Raw genomic sequence first — 11,035 nt, forward strand, 5'->3', positions numbered from 1 at the left:
TATTTAATTTTTTTTTTTTTTAAGAATAAAATTGATGGAGTTTTCGAATTAATTAATAAACAAGTAATTCAAAATTTATTGCAATAAAAATTTTTGGTAAAAATTCAATTTCTTAAATTCCTAAAATTTTCTCGATTGATTCACTTCAAATTTACAAGCAAAATAAAAATTCAGTAAATATACTTAAAATACTCGAGGGATATTCTAATGTGAGAGTTCATTCAAATGTTTAATACTAAGTTGTAATACAATCAAATATTTTACAACTGTAACAGGTCCAGTTAGTGTTGTTATGACGTTTCCTTTGAATCAATTCATTTAAGTGTTGAAAAGCATCATCTTCAAAATAAACTTGGATTATATTTAGGTTAATAGTTTCACTACTTAACGCGTCAGGCATATTCAATTGTACATAATTCAAGTTTGACAACTCAATTTTTTTCATACGTAAAATAATATCCTTAATTATATCCTTAATAATATCCTATTGAGACGCCGGAGTGTACGGACGTGTCGTACGGAGCTCCGTAAAGCAATTAATTTAAAAGTTGTTTAATTAATGTTAATAGTGAAATTTTATAATTAAAGTAAAACCAAATAGATTTGTTTTAAATATTATAAGTGAAAAATTAAGTTGAAATTAAATCAAGATGAATACGAATAAAAAATTTATCTGTGTCAAATGTGACAAAGATATAAAGACTATTGTAGAAAAATGTTTAGCTTGTGAATTATTTTTTCATCCGTGCTGTATTAAATTTCATAAAGTTTTGGATGATGATAATAAAAAGATAAATTGCAATGGACCATATGAAAAGGTCAACTTAAGGACAACAAATAAAATTGAGAAAAGTAAAAGTATTAGAATGTCAAACGGCTCAATTCCGATAAACCGGAAATCAACTTCTATACAATCTCTAGTTGATACACATATTAGACATACAAATACAGTGGCAGTAAATCAAGAAATAAATTCAAAGGTAAATTTAGAAGAAGCTATGGATAGTATAAGTAAAAAATTGGAAGAAAGCGTAAATAATCTAAACAAATTGATATTGGAAAAATTGAAAAGTGAGATTTTTGAAATAAAACAATCATTGTGTGATATAGTTAAAAAAGAAGTAAATATAATTGTCAGTGAGATTAGTAAGAGCACCGTAAATAATAAAACTCTTGGGGAAATAAACAATAGTTTAGCTCAAATGATTAGAAAGGAAATAAATATACTCAAAGAGGATTTATGTCATTGTAATATAAATAATTCTAAAGATAAACACAATAAAATTGACAAGGTGCCTAATGAAAGAATTATTATTAAACCTAAAAGTAAACAAAACAGCATAGAAACTGTTCAACATGTTAAAAGTAATATCAATGTCGGAGAACTTGGTATTGGAATAAACAAAGTTAGTAGTGGTGCAAATGGTAAAATTATTGTGGATTTAGAAAAAGAGAAAGATAAAACTATTTTGACAAAAGAAATTAATGATAAACTTGGAAATATGGTTGACGTCACAATTGTTAGTAAAAAACGACCAAAAATAAAGATTATTGGTATAACTAAAGAGATTTTTTCAATGGACCAAAGTATTCTCACGGGAAATATTTGGAAACAAAATAATTTATTAAATTTTGATGAAAAAATAGATATAAAATTAATAAAAAAATACATGAAAAATGATAAGACAGGGTCGATGCTCATAGAAATAAATCCAATGATTCATAAACTGTCATTGGATTCTGGTAGAATAAAAATTGGTTGGATGAGTTTTAAATTATATAATTTCATAGATGTAAATAGATGTTTCAATTGCTGGGGATATAACCATAAAGCTGTAAACTGTAGAAGAGCTGTCGTTTGCAGAAAATGTGGGGAACAACATAAGGAGTCAGAATGTGAGAATAGTGTTAAAAAGTGCATAAACTGTTTAAATTGGGTAAAAAAATATAACTTGGCGGATTGGAATATAAACCATGAAGCGACGGATATAGAATGTAAGTTTTATGCAAAGATGTTAAAAAATGAGGCTAATAGAATATTACATGTAATACGTGATAATTAACAATTAAAAATAGTTTCGCTAAATATTAATGGACTAATCGGTAAAAAATATATTTTAATAAAATGGATAGAAATGGTTAACCCTGTCGTTGTGTGCCTAGGTGAAACACATATTAGTGAAGATATACAAGACCATGAAATATACATTCATAATTACAACTTTCTACGAACAGATACATTAAATAACAGGACAGGAGGAGTAATTACGTATGTGAAAAAAAGTATACAATTTAAATTATTAAGTGTTAATGAAAAAATATGTAAAGGAAGATGGATCAATATTTGTAAACTAAAATCTGAAGATAATATTGTAATAGTTAATTTATATAGGTCTCCAAATAGTAATATTAGTGATTTTTGTTCGAATATTGATAAATTCTTACAAAGTAAGAATATATTAGATAAAAATAAAATACTAATTGTTGGCGACTTTACTATTGATGTCATGAAAGAAAATTATTATAGTAAAAAAATATTAAATAACTTGGGTGCGTTAGGTCTTAAACAAAAAATTAGATCTCCCACAAGATCAACGATTTACTCAGATACAATAATAGATTTATTTTTTAGTAATTATAAATGTAAAACAGAAGTATTGAAAACACCGAAAATTTCAGATCATAATATTATTATCATTAACGTAGAATTTTGCAATAAAAACAGATAAAGACTCAAAAGTACTGATTAGAGATAACAAAAATTTTAACAGTGATCAATTCCGAAACATATTGTTGGAGAAAATAATTATGCTAAGGAACGAAAAAATTGACTCCGATAATAACAATTTCAATATATTTGTTAATAAATTTAATTCAATTATTTATGAAACCATGGATAAAACAGCTCCAGTAGTGGAGAAAACAATAAAAACAAAATGGAATAGTAAACCATGGATTAACAGTATTATAATAGAAAAATTAAAGATTAGAGATGAAGCTTATTATCGAGCTAAATCTACCAAATGTAAACAAGATTTGATAAATTATAAATTATTGAGAAATAGGATAGTAAATGAATTGAGGTTGAGCAAAAAAAGATATTACGAAGATAAAATTGATAAAAATAAACAAAACGCGAGGTTGATGTGGTCTGAAATTAAAAGCCTTATGGGTGATAAAAAATCTGTAGTAAATAAAATTGAATCTATTAAAGTAGATGGGAGATTGATAGAAAATAAATTTGAAATTGTAAATGAATTTAATAAATTTTTTGTAAATAGTATTGATAACATCGTAAATGAGATTGGCGAAGCTATTGTTCATGGACAGAATAATATTTCGAATGATGACGTTAACATTATTAATATTAATGGGAATATAAATATATATGACGATAGTAATATTACGAAATTTGACGAGTTTGACTCTGCCTTTTATGCTGAAGTAAGATCAATAATAAAGGATTTGGATAATAATAAAGGTTCTAAATTAGACATAAATGTAAAAATTGTAAAATTAGTATGGGAGACGGATCCTTGCATTATTATGGATATAATTAATCAGTCATTGGGAGATGGTATGGTACCAGATATTTGGAAGTTGTCAACAATAACACCGTTGCAAAAAATTAAAAATAGTATAAATGTCAAAGACTTTAGACCGATTAACACCCTGCCAATATTGGAACAAGTATTGGAACAAATTGTCAAAAATAGGCTGGAGAACTTTCTGGAATCAAAGGGTTTGTTAGACAATGAACAATTTGGTTTCAGAAAACATTTTTCTTGTGAGTCAGCGGTACAGACATCTCTTATTGACTGGCGAAAATATTTTGATAAAGGCATGTATATTGGTACCTTATTCATTGATTTTGCTAGAGCATTTGAGACGATAAATAGAAAATTATTGATTTTAAAAATGAAAAGACTCGGAATTGGAGGAAATATTTTAAATTGGTTTGTTTCATATTTATATGACAGAAGGCAAAGAGTCAAAGTACAGAATATTTTTTCAGACAAGATTAGAAATGATAATGGAGTACCACAAGGCTCAAAACTTGGTCCATTATTGTTTATAATCTATGTAAATGATATGATTAGAGAAATAAATGACTTAGGTGTCAAATGTAGGTTGTTTGCAGATGATACTAAGATCTATTTCGCTAGTCAAGACTTGAAGGAGATTGAAAATAAACTTAATTTAAGCCTAAAAACTTTAAACTTTAATGACACCTCTTACGTTGTTAAAAAGTCATAATTTTTTAGCGAAAATTCAGTAATATCTCTTGAAATCAAATAAATTATCGGTTTTATGAATGCCGTTCAATGGATCTCCGAATCCAAAAAAGCTCTATCCACTACTCAATTGTTGTTTAGTTTATAATTCTTAAGAGAAGACGCCAACAAACAGTTCATATTCATTTGTTATCTTCCGTTTTGTAGAGTGAAATATATGGGTCTAATAATGATCTAGTAAATTGTAATTTAATTTTTTAAATAATTTTCACTTTTTTAAAAATTCAAGAATATTAAAATTTTATTTAATACCCCTTTTTTTTTTCTTTTAGAATATCGGTTAATCAAGTATTGATGAAAAATTTCCAATGGAGCAGGCATATAGTCAATATCGACTTTTTTTCTGAACTAAAAAAGCGGATGGTCAAGAAAATCAAAAAAATTAATGGACATACATTTTTTGGTTTTGGAAACATTAAATATAAAAAAAAAATCGGGAGGTCAAATGGAAAAAGTAGCTGGCTCAGTATAGAAGATGCAATATACATTAAAAATTGATTGTTTTAAATATTTTATTTGATTTTTAAATTTTTGATCAGTATTTATAAGATTATTAAAAAAAACTATGTAAGAACTGAGAGCTCGACTTCTACATGCTCTGAATACACACAATTTGAAGTAAATCTTTTTTGAACTCAATTGAAATAATGCTTTGCATTTACTTTGAAAGCTATCTGGTTTTATTCTGGGGATACTTTCGATTTACTTTGGGAAAAATTTGAGTCCATACTGAAAACTATGTTTTATCATTCTGAGACCACTCTAATTTCACTCTGAAGCCACTTCGAGGTCTATTCTAAATTCACTTTGGACCACTCTGAATGATGTCTGAAACCACTCCTGTTTTACTCTGAAAAAGGCACAAAACTATCCTGGAAACGGATTGGATTCAGTATGTTTTTACTATGACTCTGAATCCAGAGTGTTTTCAGAGTGGGTTAAAGGTCGCAAGGGATGATCATGACTAAGGGATCATATTTTATTTCTTAATCATATTTAACAATTTTTTCATCTTTGAAATCATTTCAAATACTGTCTCTGATGGCTGGTTTTCATATGAGGAATCATTTCTAATCCTTTTATTTTTTAGGATTGTATCGCTATTCGCGATACTGTTTCTTTCATGTGACTTCCTTTTAAATAGTTCGTATAGCGGTTCAATAAAAAGCAAATTACAGTGACAAATAGTTTTTATAAAGAATCAAGGGTATTTATATGACTGTTAATTTATTAATAAACATTAACAAGTGATTTTTAGATTTGGGTTATAATAAGTAGCGTTGCGAGATTGAAACGTAATAATCACACCATTTTTTGCCGTAGCAAGAAAACGTTTTCTAATGATCACTTTACTTACTAATATATTCACGAAACGCTTTAATCATAGCACAGGCAATTTAAAGTTTCATTCATATCAATAAATTTATTGTAATTTTAGTTATGACGTCAAAAACCATGCGATATGTTTCAAAACTAATTTCAACCTCGCAGCTTAATGCTTTATTTCGTAGCGAATGCTATTTTCTTTACAAGCTTTCCAACTATTTTATGATGTGCGGTCACTTAATGAAATATGAAATTAATAGGAAAGGTGTATCAAATAATGAGGAAATTTTTCATTTTATTCAATTAATCTACATAGTTTACCATGGTTCATTAAATTATATACTTAAATCTATCTTATCACGCACCAAAAAGTCAGTCCTGCTGATACAATTTTTTATTCAAGGCTCAGCTCAGTTGGTAATATTCTGGCACAAAGTCATTGGCTAAGTTGCTGAGAAAATTAAAATCAGAGCAATTGTTGCTTATTTCTCCCGAGGGTGAAGATGCTGCAGCATTAGTTGGGTCGACATAAAAACTACCTGTGTTTGCATATGATTCACTGTTATTTTCTAACTGTTCAATATTCTCAGAAGGAGTGATGACGGTGGTAGTAGCAGCAGCTATAGCTGTTGCTGCATTCGTCATTCCAGAAGTTGGGAAAGGATCTGGAGATGATACATAATTGCTTGGAATATTTGATGCTTCGCCACCTTGATGTATCTGCAATGGTGGATTTTGAGCATAGTAAGAATTGGAATATTTGCTTAAATATCTATCATCACTTTGATTCGATAAAATAGATGGTTGATGAACAGCATATATTTCTGTAGAACTTTCTTGATGCGGTTGCTGTACAGTAACATTATCATAATAATTATGACCCGTTGGTAAGGACATACCAGAATGATCGTGTATATTTATATTTTCTTCTGTATTATGATATACTTCTGATGTAGTATAACTATAATGATTACTACTTATATATCCATCAGAGGTTTGCTCATTGTGAGAGTTAGAGTACGTTTGATTGACACCATATATATTTCCACTTTGTATATTTCTATGATATGATGTATGATAGTTCGGTCCATTTTGTAAATATCCATTGTAATCACCTGCATGTAAATAAAGTGTTTGTTGCTGATGATATTGCATCGAAGAGTTATATATAGGTTTTGCGGTTGTATTTGTTCTTTTATTGTGATTTGGTAAAGATGAAGTTGCATGATTTTGTCGAGGATAAAGCGGATGTAGTTCATTTCTAAGCAACATACGTTGGTGATACGTATCTCTCTTACTATATACGTTTTGAGATTGATCATGATAACCAGAAATCGCAAAGTTTTGTTTACTTAAAGTTTGCCTATTTTGATACTCAAAGGTTTTTACTGTTTGATACGTATTATGTAACGTTTGATTATTCATTTGTGATGTGGCAGGAATATTTGATGGAGTTTGGGATGTTTTGTGGTCAGTGCTAGCAAGATTATTCAAAATAGTACTTGGAGTATAATTTGCTGACGATGGAGAACTCCTTGGTCTTTGTGTGTAAGGATTTTGATTTGATTGTATTCCTAACGGACTACCTTGCGGCAGTTGAATAGATGCTGGAGTTCCAGGTGTTGATGATGGTGTCAAGCTTCTCGTAGAAGAAGTTTGTCCAGATGCAGTTGAATTTACTCCGGTAGAATCTGAAGTAGTTAAGCAGGTTCTACTATTTGCAGTTGAAGATATTTCTGTGGTGTTTGTTGGGGATTTATGACTCACTATTAATTGATTTTGAAGAGAATTGAAATTTTTATGGTCACCTTCTATTTTAATTTTCACTTCAATGGTTTTTTTGGTAGTTCTTTTTGGAGATGCTATTGCACTTTCATCGTTAGATCGAGAATCATCCTCTGCTACGAGTCTTTCGAATGAACTTGATACACTATTTGTACTACCGATACTACTAGCGCCATTACTATTATTACTAAAAGTCATACTTCCACTCGCACCTCTATTATTTAAAGCACTCAATGAATGTTTACTAGAATTTGATAATCCATTATCATTAATTTCATTAAGAGTATTATTAGCTCCACCAGTAATATCACATTTATGACAATTTTTCTTTTCATCCTCGTCCGTCATTGTCTTATCTCCTGTAAGATTTTCCACACCATCTGAAGATAGAACATCTTTTTCATCGCCATCTTCTTTGCTTAATGTCTGTCTTTTATGCTTCATTCGTCGATTTTGAAACCATACTTTCACCTATTAACATAAAATATTACATATTATTGAAATATACAGTCAAAATTATTTTAGTGATACTAGTTTTTTTTTTACTCATTTAAGTAAGAATAAGTCAATGTCTTAAAATGTAATTTTTAAACATTACATTATGTAACTTTTTTAGCTGATGTATGTTATGTGCTCCAGATCGTATGTATTTATAATATTTAACCATATATGGATAGCAAAAAGCAATAATGTTATAACAGTAATTAAGACTAACTCAACTACAAATTTTAATGTAAGACCTATTGGTCCCTCATCGGGCTGCCTAATAGGGGCCCGACATAGGAATGTCGGGCGAAGTCCTATGCGGCCCTCATTGGGCAACCCCTTTTAGGTCCTAATGGGGAAATCCCCATCAGAACCTAATTCAAATTTTGAAAGAAAAAATATTATGATTTTCGAAAAGATCGAAAATAATTTAGGATCACATACTCATGTTATATTAGAACTCATTAGTATATTTAATGAGAATTGAAACAAAATTATTGATTGCTTAACTTCGTCAAACAAAGAATCCACGTATGATGGGTTTATTCATCCAAGGAGGTACAGTAAAGAACCTCCCCTATCGGAAAATGACGGGCCCAGCACATCTAACAGATTTGAAACAATTAATGTACCCACGTCAGCATGGGATCCGGGCCTCGACGACGTTCCCGAGATGTAACCTGAGCCCAACAATGGGTGCCTCTGATCATTTGTATAATTAAATAATTAACTAAGTCAGTCGACCGGAAGAGCTCTTCGAGCTCGGACCTTGTCCACCGGCTTCTATCTAACCTTTTCCTTATCATTAAATTTTTATGTCACAATGTTAATCTTGACTAATTACTTCTAATAGGGGGAGCGCTTCTTAGCGTTCCACCCTATTTCCTAATATTTCTATAGGGGCGAGCGCTTATTAGCTGTTCCACCCCGTTCCTATCAGTAAAAATTAATAATAATCTTATAAATAAAAATCATGGTACGAGACATTATCTGTGCGGCCCACCGGGAATCTATCGATCAGCTAACGCGGCCGGCCTGGAAATAATTCTTGAAGTTCGGAAAATTCCAGAACGTAACACTATATTGGTTTAAACTAACGCCTTGTATCTCATATTACTTTTAATAAAAAAAAAAAAAATCAAATTTTCTGAAGACTAGCAGTTAAAAACACTGCCCGTCGTAGATTCACGATCGATAACTTCAACGGTCCAGCGCCACCTTTTGCTACAAAATCAAGTATCAAGCCGCCACCAATACATACAAATAAAAACCTTACTAAAAACATTAAACGACAATGGAGTCGACAACAAATCATTTTGGATCAAACACGTGGGTTTTACTTTTACTAAAGAATTATTAGTTGATATTTTTGCCAGCACCAAAGACACATTTAATAATTTAAAAAATGTACTTAAAACCAATAAAATGAAATTTTATTTATATACACCAACAGATGAAAACCGTAAGACCGTAGTTCTAAAAGGAATATACGGTGGTTTTGATGAAAACAATGTGATCGAAGCATTTAACGAACTTCAATTACTTGATTTAAAAATTATTAAAGTAATTCCCAACAATTGGGATTGAATAGAACTTTCTATTCGACTTTATTCGATTCAATCCAACTTGTGAAACGCTAATGGTTCTATTCGTTTCAATTCGATTCAATCTAATTCGGTGGTAAAGACCGAAAAGAAAAATTGTTCTACCAATTTTTAAACATTCTTATGTATCGGCTGCTAACTTCACGATTTTTATTTTTTTTCTATGTATCTTATGGATTCAAATTATAAATGATCTAAATTGACAAAAATATTTAAATACCTCACATTTTAAAGCGATTGCTAAATTTTACATAGAAATTAAAAAAAAAAAAACCAAGAAAATTTTAATCATTATTGTTCATCTATGTCATTTATTACAATTTTAATCGAAAATGATTTAAGCGTTGAACGTAACAAAAAAATGCGTTTTTAAGCAATAAAAAAATTATTTTAAGGATCAATTTTTCTTTTAAGAATCATTATTTGTTTCACCGATTGAAATTTTATAAAAAAAAATTTCACTTATCATATAAACAACGCATTCGTTTATAATATTTTTTAAACGGTAAGAGACGAAAATTGAAAAAATAAATTATTCCTACGCAGCTTTTGACAACATAAAGACGGATCATTAATAATATTTTGAAAAAAAAAAAAAAAAAATCTTTTTCGGTGATCAATTGAAGTTTTTAATTACGGAACAATGAAAGTTATTAATAAAAATGTGAAAAATGAAAAATTTTTAATTTTCAACTTCCCGCTAAGAAAATTGAAAATTTTCAAAAATCGGGAAGTTATTGGTTTCACCCCGTTTTTCGAAAATCGAGTTCTCATCAGATCTTGACGTTTTGAGGTCCTAGGAAGCTTCCCTGACTATTCCCGCTATGACGTGTGTGTGTGTGTGTGACCGTTTTATAACTTTTGAACGGCTTGACCGATTTCATCGCGGTTGGTGCCATCCGAAAGGGCTTTGCCAAACTCAGATTTCCTAAAAATTTGAACTGATTCGGATAAGTAGATTTTGAGAAATTGTAAAAAAACTACAAAAAAAATTTTTTTGAAAAGTGTTTTTTTGGAATAACTTTTAAACGGCTTTACCGATCAATTTCAAAAACTCTAATGAGCTCTTAACATCAAAAAACTGCGTCGATCGCCGCCAGTCCAGTCAAAATCGGTTGATTCGTTCGTGAGTTATCGTGAACGAAAGAAAACCGAACAAAGTATTTTTTTCGGGGTTACTCTGAAATTTTCCGTTCGATCAATTAAAGCCTGAAAATCACTCATGAGGATGATAAAACTGCGTCGAATACCGCCAACCGCATGAAAATCGGTTGATCCATTCAAAAGTTATTGCAATTTGAAAATTCCAAAAATAGTGATTTATTAAACTCCTGTCGAACTTTTGCGCTCAGAGAGCTCAAAATTACACGAAAATTAGATTTTTGAGCTCTTCGAGCTCAAAAATATAATAAGTGCAATATCGAGCGCTCCATTTAGAAAGTAGCGGGAAGTTGCAGGGGTGGCCGTCAGGGTCAACCGTTTTCCTAATTTTTTTTACGGGGATCTATTTTTAAGTCTTCAAAGAATTGCTTCAAGAGA

The 11,035-nt window shown here is 30.0% G+C and overlaps 1 protein-coding gene across 1 annotated transcript; it reads right to left on the reverse strand.

Moving 5' to 3' along the window:
- Nucleotides 1-5,798: 5,798 nt before the first annotated feature.
- LOC141529762 (uncharacterized) lies at nucleotides 5,799-7,918 on the reverse strand. Its single transcript, XM_074246451.1, has one exon. It carries the CDS (start codon nucleotides 7,848-7,850, stop codon nucleotides 6,027-6,029), a length of 1,824 nt encoding a protein of 607 aa, XP_074102552.1. The 5' UTR covers nucleotides 7,851-7,918; the 3' UTR covers nucleotides 5,799-6,026.
- Nucleotides 7,919-11,035: the final 3,117 nt, after the last annotated feature.

Source organism: Cotesia typhae, unplaced genomic scaffold (assembly GCF_013202065.1).
Source record: "Cotesia typhae breed Kobodo isofemale line unplaced genomic scaffold, CoteBio_Ctyphae contig_48, whole genome shotgun sequence".
Taxonomy (NCBI): Eukaryota; Metazoa; Arthropoda; class Insecta; order Hymenoptera; family Braconidae; genus Cotesia; species Cotesia typhae.